This window comes from Aquarana catesbeiana, linkage group LG03 (assembly GCF_042186555.1).
Source record: "Aquarana catesbeiana isolate 2022-GZ linkage group LG03, ASM4218655v1, whole genome shotgun sequence".
Classification (NCBI taxonomy): Eukaryota; Metazoa; Chordata; class Amphibia; order Anura; family Ranidae; genus Aquarana; species Aquarana catesbeiana.
In genome coordinates this window covers 108,087,363-108,103,464 of record NC_133326.1, presented here as the reverse complement: position 1 = coordinate 108,103,464, position 16,102 = coordinate 108,087,363, and the positions used below count along the sequence as shown (strand labels likewise).

Below are 16,102 nucleotides of genomic sequence, written 5' to 3'. Positions count from 1 at the left end.
AGGAAGCCAAAAAACAAAAAAACAAACAAAAAAAACAAAAAAAAACAAAACACACAACACATTGCTGGCAATAGAAAGTTGTGAAAAAAATGGCATGGGGGTCCCCCCAATCCATATCAGGCCCTTTTGGGTCTGGTACGGATTTAAAAAAATGAAAATGCTGTGGGGACCCCCCCCCTCCCAAGATCCATATCCGAGCATGCAGCCTGAAAGGCAAGATAAGGTGGGGGGGAGCGAGTGAGCATGCGCGCCCCCCCCCAAACCATACCAGGCCACATGCCCTCAACATGGGGGGGTATGCTCTCATGTTCATACCCCTACCTAGTCACCATGAAAAGTCTCAAAAAGAAATAAAAAAAAATAGACAGTATTTGACAATTCTTTTAATAAAAAAAAAAACAAAACTAATGTTCCCCCCTGCACCAAAGCAGGCTGCATGCTCGGATAAGGGTATGATATGGATTGGGGGGGGGGGGGGGGGGGTTTTGCCATGGGCGTTCCCCCTCAAAATCTATACCAGACCTAAGGGTCTGGTAAGGGTCCCCTTTAAAATCTGCACCAGACCCGAAAGGACCTAGTATGGATTGGGGGGGGGGGGGGGGGGGGGGCACGCGTTTTTTTTTTTTTCACAATTTTTTTTTTATTGCCAGCATTGTCTTTTTTTTTTTTTTTTTTTTTTTTTACATTTAATGGAGTCATCCATTGTTAAAAATGTGGTGGCCGGCCACGCCTTAAAGCGGTAGTAAAGATTTTTACCTACAGGTAAGCCTATAATAAGGCCTATGATAAAGCTTACCTGTAGGTAAAATTAAAATTAATCATTAAGTATGAGAAGTCAAAGACTGAATGAAATAAGCAAAGTTCATACAGAAAGTTTCTTGCTGAGAAAGTCTTTCAAAAACAGAAAGAAACACCAATCATCCAAACGATGTGGGGCATGCAATGTTGTTACCCTGAGGAGCGCGATGATAGGAAAATTCCTCCACCTCAAAACAAGCTGCCCCTTACCAGATCAATTGATCTCTTGTTAGGGAGATCGTATGTACAAGTGGCTGTGTCCCCCAGCCACAGGGTCTCTGCTGGAAATGAGTCTCCAAAGGTCACCGCTCAGGGGTCCACTGGATGGTACATGAACACTCAGTTCCCATTAATAAATACAAAAGAAAAAGCTCCATAGCGTAACACAATTACCATTTATTAAAAAAATGTAAGAAACACACTTACAATATAGTAGCTTCAAATCGCGTATAAAAACATATGCCAGCCGGCTCACAGCTGCTGCCCGTAGCTTTCGGGATCAGCGATGGATGGTGGTGACGTCAGCACGTCGCCCCTCCCTACGCCGTTTCGACAAATCTGTCGTCTTCCTGGGGTACGGGCGGCGTGCTGACACACCACCTATATACATCCAATCCATTCAACGGAACGCCCCTTTCTGAGATCAAGGCGTCCGAAGCTATCCTCGCCATCTTTAAAATGGGCAAAAAGACTCTTATTCTATTATAGTGAACAATGTCCTTGCTGGAATGACTCAATAAGAGATTGTTTACATGTATTGCCCTATGCAAAAACTTCCGTTCTTTATACATAGAACCAAAAGTCCCTGTACTGGGAAAGAGAAAATAACATTAAAAAAAATCGAAACATCCTCCACTTAAAATAGCGCTAAGGGTTAAAAATAAAAAAAATTATTTTTAAAAATTCTCGTTAGTATCCTAATGTCAAAAGTCTGCCAGCGGCAATCCAGGTATATCAAGAACTACCACACTTACTAACTAAGCAGAGGTGCTAAACCTCATTAGGGAAAATACGACCCTGTGAGCATGGGGATCCCACCACGCCTGCTCAGGGGACCGTAATGAATCAATACCTGTCTAAACCCCAATTGCTAAATATAGAATTATTTATGCTCAATGATCGAGCCAGTATAAAAACAAAAAAATATTGACAAAAATTGATTAAAAAATGATTACAAAAATAATTGATCCCCCCAGATCATGGGAGTAAGTGGGGGACACCAAGGCGGAACATATAGCTGTGTTCCGCCTTCTAAACCGTGCAGGAAAATCACCTGTCTGCTTGCTATGTTTGGGGTGTTAATAACCATGACACTGAAAACGTGACATGGGTGTTAGGGTAACGTGACATGGGTGTTTCATAAACGCACCCATTTTTTTGTGGGTGTTTGTGAAATGTTCAGGTGTGAATGGAACCGGAACAAGAACTGAATAGAACATTAACAAACTAAGGCAGTGGTCATATGAACAAGTGTCCCCATTAGAAGATTTTCCATCACTTCCCGTCCTGGTGGCAACTCATAATGTTGGTTTTCCACACACTTTTATTCTGGAAGACACCGGTGATCAGGACAATTCAAGTACATTTCTCTAAAGGAGAAATTGACCGCAATATAAACCTGACAGATCTAGATGGACCTCTCGCCTCTCCCCCCCCCTCTCCGATCTAGATGGACCTCTCGCCTCCCCCCCCCCTCCGATCTAGATGGACCTCTCGCCTCTCCCCCCCCCCCTCTCCGATCTAGATGGACCTCTCGCCTCCCCCCCCCCCCTCCGATCTAGATGGACCTCTCGCCCCCCCCCCGATCTAGATGGACCTCTCGCCTCCCCCCCCCCCCTCCGATCTAGATGGACCTCTCGCCTCCCCCCCCCCCCTCCGATCTAGATGGACCTCTCGCCTCCCCCCCCCCCCCCCTCCGATCTAGATGGACCTCTCGCCCTCCCCCCCCCCCTCTCCGATCTAGATGGACCTCTCGCCTCCCCCCCTCTCTCCGATCTAGGAGGACCTCTCACCTCCCCCCCCTCTCTCCGATCTAGGAGGACCTCTCACCTCCCCCTCCGATCTAGATGGACCTCTCGCCTCTCCCCCCCCCCCTCTCCGATCTAGATGGACCTCTCGCCTCCCCCCCCCCCCCTCCGATCTAGATGGACCTCTCGCCTCCTCCCCCCCCCCCCCTCTCCGATCTAGATGGACCTCTCGCCTCCCCCCCCCCCTCTCCGATCTAGATGGACCTCTCGCCTCCCCCCCCCCCCCTCTCCGATCTAGATGGACCTCTCGCCTCCCCCCCTCTCTCCGATCTAGGAGGACCTCTCGCCTCCCCCCCTCTCTCCGATCTAGGAGGACCTCTCGCCTCCCCCCCTCTCTCCGATCTAGGAGGACCTCTCGCCTCCCCCCCCTCTCTCCGATCTAGGAGGACCTCTCGCCTCCCCCCCTCTCTCCGATCTAGGAGGACCTCTCGCCTCCCCCCCTCTCTCCGATCTAGGAGGACCTCTCACCTCCCCCCCCTCTCTCCGATCTAGGAGGACCTCTCACCTCCCCCCCTCTCTCCGATCTAGGAGGACCTCTCACCTCCCCCCCTCTCTCCGATCTAGGAGGACCTCTCACCTCCCCCCCTCTCTGATCTAGGAGGACCTCTCAACTCCCCCCCTCTCTCCGATCTAGGAGGACCTCTCACCTCCCCCCCCTCTCTCCGATCTAGGAGGACCTCTCACCTCCCCCCCCTCTCTCCGATCTAGGAGGACCTCTCACCTCCCCTCCGATCTAGATGGACCTCTCGCCTCCCCCCCCCCCCTCCGATCTAGATGGACCTCTCGCCTCCCCCCCCCCCCCCTCCGATCTAGATGGACCTCTCGCCTCCCCCCCCCCCTCTCCGATCTAGATGGACCTCTCGCCTCCCCCCCCCCTCTCTCCGATCTAGGAGGACCTCTCACCTCCCCCCCTCTCTCCGATCTAGGAGGACCTCTCACCTCCCCCCCTCTCTGATCTAGGAGGACTTCTCGCCTCCCCCCCTCTCTGATCTAGGAGGACCTCTCACCTCCCCCCCTCTCTGATCTAGATGGACCTCTCACCTCCCCCCCTCTCTCTGATCTAGGAGGACCTCTCACCTCCCCCCCCTCTCTCTGATCTAGGAGGACCTCTCACCTCCCCCTCAGGTTGCAGTCAGTGAAGTACACATCAGAGATGAACTTCTCCACTCTCTCCAGGGTGGTTCTCCGGTTCTTCAGCACCAGAGAGGCTCCTGGATGCTCCATGTATAAAGGGGATACCAAACTAGGGAAGAGTTGTCACAGGCTCACACCGGAAGCGGACGTATCAGAGCAAAACACGGGACACCCCAGAACATTTCAAATCCCCCAGGATCGCTCTATAGATAGGCGTTCACTGGCTGTACAGTGCGCATGCGCCGTGTAGCTACCACTGTCAGCGAGATCTGATTGGATTCCGGGATCCCGGGGGCGGGCTGCTCTGGAAGAGGAAGGAGTGTGTGATATGAGAATGTCATCGTTACGTGACACATCGGTAATCTGATCCGCCTCTAGTCATCTCAGAGAGCTGGGGAAGGCTCATACTTTATTCAGCTCGGATTTCAGGATATAATGGTGGGCATACATGCTTCAATCTTATCATCCAATCAAAATGATTAAACCAGAAAGTTATCGAACTACCATAACTTTCCTTCTGATTGGATTAGATTAAGTCAGTCGGTCAGAGCATAATATGATCAATCATTGTGCATTGTATGGAAGCATCAAGACACTTTGTTCATCAATACAATCGCATTTCCATAGAAAAAAAATAGCAAACAGAGATTTTCAAAGAAGTATCATATCTTGTGGATCATTTTTCAGAGGGTGTTTGGCAGGCAGTGAGGCGGCATAATAATATTGTTTCCTCACCAACTGATAAAAACCTGCAACACTTTACTAATGTGTGCATTGTGTGTGGTTGTAGGGCGGCGCCCTTCAGTGGAATGGGTCACATCTGGACGCTGGTAGATTTTGCCACATCGCAGTGCAATGCATCATGGCTGCAGCATGAGAACAGCCCGCCTTTGTGTGTGTGTTATCCCCTTCTAATATTTGTACATTACCCCCTCCTGACCCCTGAACTATGTACATTACCCCCTCCTGACCCCTGAACTATGTACATTACCCCCTCCTGACCTCTGAACTATATACATTACCCCCTCCTGACCTCTGAACTATGTACATTACCCCCCTCCTGACCTTTGAACTATGTACATTACCCCCTTCTGACCCCTGAACTATGTACATTACCCCCTCCTGACCTCTGAACTATGTACATTACCCCCTCCTGACCCCTGAACTATGTACATTACCCCCCTCCTGACCCCTGAACTATGTACATTACCCCCTCCTGACCCCTGAACTATGTACATTACCCCCTCCTGACCCCTGAACTATATACATTACCCCCTCCTGACCCCTGAACTATGTACATTACCCCCCTCCTGACCCCTGAACTATGTACATTACCCCCTCCTGACCCCTGAACTATATACATTACCCCCTCCTGACCCCTGAACTATGTACATTACCCCCCTCCTGACCCCTGAACTATGTACATTACCCCCTCCTGACCTCTGAACTATGTACATTACCCCCTCCTGACCCCTGAACTATGTACATTACCCCCTCCTGACCTCTGAACTATGTACATTACCCCCTCCTGACCCCTGAACTATATACATTACCCCTTCCTGACCCCTGAACTATGTACATTACCCCCTCCTGACCCCTGAACTATGTACATTACCCCCTCCTGACCTCTGAACTATGTACATTACCCCCTCCTGACCCCTGAACTATGTACATTACCCCCTCCTGACCCCTGAACTATGTACATTACCCCCCTCCTGACCTCTGAACTATATACATTACCCCCTCCTGACCCCTGAACTATATACATTACCCCCTCCTGACCCCTGAACTATGTACATTACCCCCTCCTGACCCCTGAACTATGTACATTACCCCCTCCTGACCTCTGAACTATGTACATTACCCACTCCTGACCCCTGAACTATGTACATTACCAACTCCTGACCCATGAACTATGTACATTACCCACTACTGACCCCTGAACTATACACATTAGCCCCTCCTGACCCCTGAACTATGTACATTACCCCCTCCTGACCCCTGAACTATATACATTACCCCCTCCTGACCCCTGAACTATGTACATTACCCACTACTGACCCCTGAACTATGCACATTACCCACTACTGACCCCTGATCTATGCACATTACCCACTACTGACCCCTGAACTATGCACATTACCCACTACTGACCCCTGAACTATGTACATTACCCACTACTGACCCCTGAACTATATACATTACCCCCTCCTGACCCCTGAACTATATACATTACCCCCCTCCTGACCCCTGAACTATGTACATTACCCACTACTGACCCCTGAACTATGCACATTACCCACTACTGACCCCTGAACTATGCACATTACCCCCTCCTGACCCCTGAACTATGTACATTACCCCCCTCGTGACCTCTGAACTATGTACATTACCCCCCTCCTGACCCCTGAACTATGCACATTACCCACTCCTGACCCCTGAACTATGTACATTACCCCCTCCTGACCCCTGAACTATGCACATTACCCACTCCTGACCCCTGAACTATGTACATTACCCACTCCTGACCCCTGAACTATGTACATTACCCACTCCTGTCCCCTGAACTATGTACATTACACACTACTGACCCCTGAACTATGTACATTACCCCCTCCTGACCCCTGAACTATGCACATTACCCACTCCTGACCCCTGAACTATGTATATTACCCAATCTTGACCCCTAAACTATGTACATTACCAACTCCTGACCCCTGAACTATGTACAATACCCACTCCTGACCCCTGAACTATACACATTACCCACCCCTGACCCCTGAACTATACACATTACCCACTCCTGAGCCCTGAACTATGTACCTTACTCACTCCTGACCCCTGAACTATGCACATTACCCCCTCCTGACCCCTGAACTATGTACATTACCCACTAATGACCCCTGAACTATGCACATTACCCACTCCTGACCCCTGAACTATGTACATATAACCTACTCATGACCCCTGAACTATGCACATTACCCACTAATGACCCCTGAATTATGTACATTACCTACTAATGACCCCAAAACTATATACATTACCCACTCCTGACCCCTGAACTGTGTACATTACCCACTCCTGACCCCCTGAACTATGTACATATAACCTACTCATGACCCCTGAACTATGCACATTACCCACTAATGACCCCTGAATTATATACATTACCCACTAATGACCCCTGAACTATGCACATTACCCACTAATGACCCCTAAACTATGCACATTACCCACTAATGACCCCTGAACTATATACATTAGCCACTCCTGACCCCCGAACAATGCACATTACCCACTCCTGACCCCTAAACTATGCACATTACCCACCAATGACCCCTGAACTATGTGTATTACCCACTAATGACCCCTGAACTATGTACATTACCCACTCCTGACGCCTGAACTATGCACATTACCCACTCATGATGACCCGAGAACTATGTACATTACCTACTCATGACCCCTGAACTATGCACATTACCCACTAATGACCCTGAACTATATACATTACCCACTAATGACCCCTGAACTATGCACATTACCCACTAATGACCCCTAAACTATGTACATTACCCACTAATGACCCCTGAACTATGTACATTACCCACTAATGACCCCTGAACTATATACATTACCCACTCCTGACCCCTGAACTATATACATTACCCACTCCTGACCCCTGAACTATGCACATTACCCACTAATGACCCCTGAACTATGTACATTACCCACTCCTGACCCCTAAACTATGCACATTACCCACTAATGAATGACCCCTGAACTATATACGTTACCCACTAATGACCCCTGAACTATGCACATTACCCACTAATTACCCCTGAACTATACACATTACCCTGACCCCTGAACTACAGTTGTGCTCATAAGTTTACATACCCTGGCAGAATTTATGATTTCTTGGCCATTTTTCAGAGAATATGAATGTTAACACAAAAACTTTTCTTTCACTCGTGGTTAGTGTTTGGCTGATGCCATTTATTATCAATCAACTGTGTTTACTCTTTTTAAGACCATAATGGCAACAGAAATTACCCAAATGACCCTGATCAAAAGTTTACATACCTCAGTTCTTAATACCGTGTATTGCCCCCTTTAACATCAATGACAGCTTGAAGTCTTTTGTGGTATTTGTGGATGAGGCTCTTTATCGTCTCAGATGGTAAAGCTGCCCATTCCTCTTGGCAAAAAGTGTCTAGTTCCTGTAAATTCTTGGGCTGTCTTGCATGAACTGTACGTTTGAGATCTTTCCAGAGTGGCTCAATGATATTGAGGTCAGTAGACTGAGATGGCTACTCCAGAACCTTCACTTTATTCTGCTGTAGCCAATGACAGGTCGACTTGGCCTTGTTTTTTGGATCATTGTCATGTTGGAATGTCCAAGTACGTCTCATGCGCAGCTTCCTGGCTGATGAATGCAAATGTTCCTCCAGTATTTTTTGATAACATACTGCATTCATCTTGCCATCAATTTTGACCAAATTTCCTGTGCCTTTGTAACTTACACATCCCCAAAACAGCAGCGATCCACCTCTGTGTTTCACAGTAGGAATGGTGTACCTTTCATCATAGGCCTTGTTGACTCCTCTCCAAATGTAGCGTTTATGATTGTGGCCAAAAAGCTCAATCTTGGTCTCATCACTCCAAATGACTTTGTGCCAGAAGGTTTGAGGCTTGTCTCTCTGTGCTGTTTGTATTGTAAGCGGAACACTTTGTGGCATTTGCGTAGTAATGGCTTTCTTCTGGCGACCTGACAGGATTTATATAGCGCCAACAGTTTACGTAGCGCTTTACAACTTGAGGGTAGACAGTACAAATACAATTGGTTTCAACAGAACCCCTCATTTTACACTTCTTGATTAGAGTTTGAACACTGCTGATTGGTATTCTCAATTCCTTGGATATCTTTTTATATCCCTTTCCTGTTTTATACAGTTCAACTACCTTTTCCCGCAGATCCTTTGACAATTCTTTTGCTTTCCCCATGACTCAGAATCCAGAAACGTCAGTGCAGCACTGGATGAAAGATGCAAGGGTCTGTCAGGAGTCCAGAAACTCATTGACCTTTTATACACACACACTAATTACAAGCAAACAGATCACAGGTGAGGATGGTTTCCTTTAATAGTCATTCAAACCCCTTTGTGTCAAATTGTGTGCATGTTATCAGGCCAGACCAGGGTATGTAAACTTTTGATCAAGGTCATTTGGGTAGTTTCTGTTGCCATTCAGATGTAAAAAGAGTAAACACAGTTGATTGATAATAAATGGCTTCAGCCAAACACTAACCATGAGTGAAAGAAATGTTTTTGTGTTATCATTCATATTCTCTGAAAAATGGCCCAAAAAACATAAATTCTGCCAGGGTATGTAAACTTATGAGCACAACTGTATGTACATTACCCACTCCTGACCCCTGAACTATGTACATTACCCACTCCTGACCCCTTAACTATGTACATTACCCACTCCTGACCCCTTAACTATGTACATTGCCCACTCCTGACCCCTATGCTCAGTACCTTACATACTCCTGACACCTGTGTTGTACATTATATACATCTGATACCTGCACTCTGTAGGTTACATACTTTAACCCCTTTGCTCGGATCCCACTGTTAGCAGAATTTTCGACAACCAAACTTCTCCACAATGCACACTGCCTGCAGGCCAGGGGGACGGGTGGTGGGGCTCAGTCCCTTGCCAGGTAGGGAGGCCCTTTCAGGTAGGCTGTACAGGGCCCTTTGAATGCTAATAGCAGCCCTATAAATAGTTACATTGGTCCAAGCCGGATCAATGTAACTATGGGGAAGATGAACTAAAACTGGAGCACACAGAATCTGGTGCAGCTGTGCATGGTAGCCAATCAGCTTCTAATGTCAATTAAGCTTTGACAAAAAACCTGGAAGCTGGTTTGTTTCTATGCAGAGCTGCACCCGATTTTGCACTCTCCAGTTTTAGTAAATCGACCTCATTGTATAACATGCCAATTCCTGGAATTATTCTATAGGTGAGATGCTCTTGGAGGTCTGATGGAAAGCAGCTTACAAGGACTAAGACTCCATACATACTATACAACTTTTGTCTGATTTCCTTTATGCCGCATACACACGATCAGATTTTCCAATGGGAAATGTTGGTTGTGAGTTTTTTGGCGGTAAATCCGACCGTGTGTATGCTCCATCGGACATTTGTTGTCAGACTTTCCGCCAACAATTGTTGGCTAGCGCATTCTCAAATTTTCCGCCAACAAATGTGTGTTGTCGGACTTTCCGATTGTATGTACACAAGTCCGTTGGACAAAAGTCCAAAGTACAAACACACATGCTAGGAATCAAGGACGAGCCAAAGCGCTCGGTTTTGTAAAACTAGCGTTCGTAATGGAGATATCACATCGGCTCGCTGTACGTCTTGTACGTCACTATGTTCGTAATTATTGTCCAACATTTGTGTGACCGTGTGTATGCAAGACAAGTTGGAGCCAACACCCTTCGAACAAAATTCCATGGTTTTGTTGTCGGAAAGTTTGATCGCGTGTATGAGGCTTTAGATTTACCAAAACCATGTAGTGCAAGGGCCTGCCAGATTGCATACAAATTTAAACTCTTTGACCTCATATTATAAGGTTTTGGTAAATTTGAAGGACAAAATCTACAGAACATTGCAGCGTGTATCCAGCTTAAATGTGTGCAAGGTGGACTGAGAACAGTAAAGCAAAACTAAATGTGATTTGAGCAGGGTGAATGCAAGCTGAGTGGGCTGGAGGCTGTGGACATTATCCAGAGAAGGTAAAAGGGGCAGATCATCTAAGCAGATTGTATGGACAGTCAAGGTCTGTGGTTGGGGGGGGGGGGGGGTACATTTATTATAGGGCCAATTCATACCAGTGTGTTTTAGGTGATGAGGGTAAAGTGAGTGCAAACTGACAGGGTAGTTTGAACCAACTAAACAAAAGGTGCTGTATGAGCACAAAGTGTACAGAAGAGGTTGGTCAGATGGGGCAAACAGCGGTGTGAACAGACTGAGCAAAAGTTAGGTAATTAGAAGAAACTTTGAACAGATTAAACTGTCATCAAGGTATATAACACAGTGTGGTGAAGGTGGTCTACAGGGTAGTGTGGAGTAGGTAGAGGGTAAAAGTGACACATAATATAGTGGCAGAAGACCATTGGGGGAATTTGATGCTTTTCTGTAGTGCCTCTTTAATCCCTATTGTCTGCTTTGGTAGCTTTACCGAAATGTGCGATCCATTTTTAGGTAGTTCTAAATAATGCCACTTTTACACTGAAAGCGTAATTCCATGAATTTTTTTTCTCTCATTCATTGGGGCTTTGCCTTCACTGCATGGGTCAACTGCTCATTTTGTCTAGAGGCGCACCAAAAAGCTATACTTACCCGATCCTCTGGAAAATGGCATTCCCCCATGTCCAGCAGTGGACTGTTCCTGCCATTCTCACGTCCAGAGCTGGTCTATGTGTATGATGACATCAGGAACAGTCCATGCACAAGACCACAAGCATGTGGGGGGTGGGCAGGAGTGGCAGGGACCAGTCTTATGCTAGGAGGATCGGGGAAGTATATCTCCGCTCATCTCACCCCTAGACAAAAACGAGAAGTTAACCCATGCAGTGTAAGAACAACCCTGCTGCATGGGGGAAAAAAAAATTCTACTGGAATTCTTCTTGAATTTAAAAGGAATTCCCCCCAGTTTGTAGATAATGAAACTGGAGGTACGGTAATTAAGACCACATCTATTGTATTGTAGAGAGATAGGCAGAGAGCCGGTCTTTGTACAATGTGTGGCAGAGTGGATCACATCACAGCACATCACGCTGGCCATTCCCAAAGATTACTGTCTTGTGTTGATCCCTGGATGGATGGGCCATCTTCCACTCTGATCCTGACTACAGGCATAGACGTTCCATACATTGGTGTTTCACACCACAAGCTCTACTGACTCACTGTGCATAATCCCATTTGAGTCCTCTTACTCCGGTAAGCCTTTTTACAACCGGTGGTGGTTTTACTGTCGTTTCTTTCACTTAAATATTGATGTCACATGGAGAAGTCTTTTTTGGTTTGGAAGTCACCTTCTTCCCATTATCTGCTTATGGACTTTTTTTCACTGATAATATATGGACTCACTGAATATTTGAAGTCTTGTGATACTCATGTCACTATTTTATATCAATATTGTTTGTGGTTATTTATATTTCACATATTGATTTTCCATGTCATTTCTCACACATGAACATGTAGATATACATATATTTTTTGTGGTTATTCACATTTACTTCATTGCTTTTTTATATTTGAGCACTGCACATAATTTCTATTTGCACATCGAGCTTTTGTCGGACGAAAAACCGGAATCGGCTGTTGAAAGCACCATGCTAATGATCCGAAAATCGGCAGATCGCTCGTCGGACGAAATTTTACTTCCGATCTTCATATCGTGTGTACATGCCATTTAAAGGAGAAAAGCACTTTTGAATGATTCATAGATAGGGCCACAGATGGAGGTGAGCAGCCAAAATATACGATGAAGGATTCACGTGGTGTATTGCAAGATATTTTTTTACACTGTATTTGAGTGCACATTAATAGTACATAAAAAAAAAAAATTAAATTTTTTTTAACAATTTACACAATGATGGTTTTATTCTTATTTCAAAACCAACGCACCTAGGGATTTAAGTTTGGGCTCTGACTAGGGTACCCAAGGACATTCACCTTTTTCTCCTTCAACCACTGTGTGGTCATTTTTGCTGTGTGCTTTGGGTCATTGTCATGTTGGAAGGTAAACCTGCTTCCTATTGACAACTTTCTGGCAGAAAGCAGCAGATGTTCCTTAAGAATTTGACGGTATTTTGCCCCATACATTTTTCCTTCTATCCTGACAAGTGCTCCAGTCCCTGCTGCAGAGAAACACCCCCATAACATATTACCACCTCCATGTTTTACTGTAGAAATGGTGTTATTATATAGTGAGCTGTACTGGATTTCTACCAGACATATAGTTGCCAATGTGAAGAAAGTCTGGCTGGCCGCACTTCCATAAAATCACTTTTATTGATGCAGAAAATTCCCGACGACAATCCACAATGTACAAATGATTGGTATAGCACACAGCTAACGCGTTTCACGACATTCTTTGCGCTTAATAGTAGCTTGTCACTCACTGTATCAGACATATCGTTTGGTGTTGAGGCCAAATCATTCAATTTTGGTCTCATCAGACCACAAAACCTTTTTCCATGTGGCCTCAGAATCTTCAAGGTGCGTTTTGGCAAAGTTCAGTCGTGACTGCATGTGGCCTTTCTTGAGGAGTGGATTTTTTCGTACAAACCTCCCATGCAAGCCACATTTGTGGAGAATTTGTGATATTGTTGCCACATGCACATAATGACAAATCTTTGTCATAAATTCCTGCAACTGCTTCAGAGTTGCTGTAGGCCTCTTGGTAGCCTCTCTGACCAGTTTTCTCCTGGCTCTTTCGTCCAGTTCGGAGCGACATCCTGATCCAGGGAGGGTCTGTATTGTACCAAATACCTTCCACTTCTTAATAGACTTCACTGTGCTTCTAGGCATTGCTAAAGCCTTTTATATTTTTTGTATACATCTCATGATTTGTGCTGATCCACAATTTTATCCTGGAGTTCTTTTGACAATGCATAGCCACCCATAGTTGATTGTTTGCTTCAATTGCACTATCGGGGACTGAAAGCTCTTTTCAAGCTGAGCTAATCAAAATGACCACAGCTGATCACAGTTGAATGTCAAATGGCTTTTTTGTACCATTGAGAAGGTGATTAGCTACACCTAATTGCGTTTACAAGTCAATTTTAGGACGGGGGTGATCATTTTTCCAACTCAGTAATTCTGTTTTTGAAATTTTTATTGTTTTCTGACATGTTGGTGTTATATTTTTCACTTGGATGTTAGAAGTTGAGTAAATGCAGCCGGATAAAACAAAAACTGTGTCTGTCTTCATTTCAGGCTGCAAAGCAGCAACATGTAATTATTATAAGGGAGTGATTCTTTTCTTTACCCACTGTAAGTTAGGCCCAGATTTAATATGTTCCAAGTTATGTTACACCGACTAACTTTTTTGACCATTTTGATTCTGCTGACAGATTTCATTCTGGTAGATGTGGCTCTATTCTACAGATGCCATGCCAGTGATGGCCTGTTACCACAGGTGCTGTTTCCAGAGGTTTCTCAAGACACAAGAGTACACAACCTCAGTAATTAGGGAGCATAAATATAATACAGTAAAAAACAATGAAGTTGGCACTGGCATTTAATTTACTTTTCTTTCTATACCGCTCTACATCTTAAAGCGGAACTAAAGTTCAAAAAAGTGAATATAAAACAAACACAGTCCACCCGCACACAAATAGGTATAGCGATATACAGGTAGTAGCCCACCGTAAGCTCAGATCCTACACAAAGCAATTCAATTAAAAATATACAGCAATATTAAGCTGCACAACCTAATTTTACTGTATAAAGTCCACAGTATTTACATCTGAATCAACAGTCTGATACCCGTGATGTCCCTCACTGGTACTGGCATCCTCTCCCCAGCTTCTTCCGGGTGCCGGTCTTTGGTCATCTTGATGGGCCGGTACGGGGTGATGTCACTCCCGCACATGTGCAACATTGCAGTCATCCAAGCACACAGGCACTGTGCCGGATTGTAGATGGAGCTGAGTATACGCAGCTCAGTGTATATTCTACAAAAGACTGTGAGCAGGCTGGTAGGTTATTACAGAAGAGACATTGCATGACTTTTCTGCAATAAAGAGCCTGCCTGCTCACAGGTTGTTTATTTTTTTAGACTTTAGTTCCACTCTAATGCATCTTTCATAATAATAATGTAGAATACAACCAAGACTGAGGATAACAATTAGAATGGGGGAAGAGTTTACTGGACCAACTGGTGGCACAGCCCTTTGTTTCTCTAGAGGGTAGATTGATTGGTTGATTACAGCACTCTACTAAAAGCAGACCGACAGTCATTTTTTTCATCCTTCCACCTATTTAAAAGCGGAGTTCCACCCAAAAATGGAACTTCCACTTTAAGTGAAGGTGAGACCCTGACAAGCCACATTTGGCATGTCATTTTTTTTTTGGGGGGGGGCTACCCTCTTTTTAGAAGCACCCAGCTCCCAATTTCTTCCGGGAGCCAGAAGGAAGTTCACCTCTTCCCCCTCCCTCCGTGCAATCTTTTGGGACACGTCACAGGTCCGAGAAAATTGCCCGGCCAATCACGCATGCGCAGTGAGTGCCCGGCTGTGAAACCACAGCCGGGCACGCACAGTCAGAATGCCGGTGCCGCGGAGAGGAGGGGGGAGAGGAGCGCAGGACAGGTGAGTGTCCGATTATTAAAAGTCAGCAGCTACACCTTTTGTAGCTGCTGACTTTTATATGGGTGGAACTCCGCTTTAATCTTCTGCCCTTGTTGTTTTAACAAGTAAAACATTTTTTTTCTGCCAGTAAATACCTTATACAGCCCCCTTCCTGTTTCTTATCTGGTAATAAGCCTGGGCTTATGACATCATGCACAGCTCTCTCGTGAGTGTTTGCCAGGATGGGAGGGGGGGATGAGTCATAAGAGGGCCAATGAGAGATGTAGAGCTGGAGGTGTGCCTCTGTGTGAATCCAGGAAGTGAACAGGCAGCAGCTTCAGCTGCCCACAGTTAAAATGGCTGCAGCCAGACTCAGTGGAGGGAGATTTCTGTAGCATATTTGGCAAGTACAGAATCACAGTGTATATAAATTAATATGCAAAGTGGTTGGAGAAGCTTCAAAATGGCAAAGATGTTTTTATTACAAATTATGTGAGCAGACTGCAGTTCCTCTTGAAGTATGTTGCTGCCCTATGTCTAGTTCCCGACACCAATACTAACTAGTGCCAAAAGCATACCATTGCTAGTCATATCATACCAAACCTCACTTTACATTCCTTCAGCAGGTCTAATCATCACCTCTTACCCATCCATTCCATTATAATTCTGATTTGCATTACTTTGATGGGATTAAGCATCCATCCCTACTTCAGAACAGAGCTATTCAGAAGGTACCACAAAACCTGAACATTAAGGGCATTTGGA

At 45.5% G+C, this 16,102-nt stretch overlaps 1 protein-coding gene across 1 annotated transcript in view; it reads right to left on the bottom strand.

Moving 5' to 3' along the window:
* Positions 1 to 4,224, bottom strand: part of MAN2C1 (mannosidase alpha class 2C member 1) — a 112,101-nt gene extending 107,877 nt beyond the window's left edge. The window contains exon 1 of the mRNA XM_073618926.1: positions 3,940 to 4,224. Within this exon, the coding sequence (XP_073475027.1) occupies positions 3,940 to 4,049 (110 nt within the window). The 5' untranslated portion in view covers positions 4,050 to 4,224. The remainder of the gene's footprint in view (positions 1 to 3,939) is intronic.
* Between the last annotated feature and the right edge of the window lie 11,878 nt (positions 4,225 to 16,102).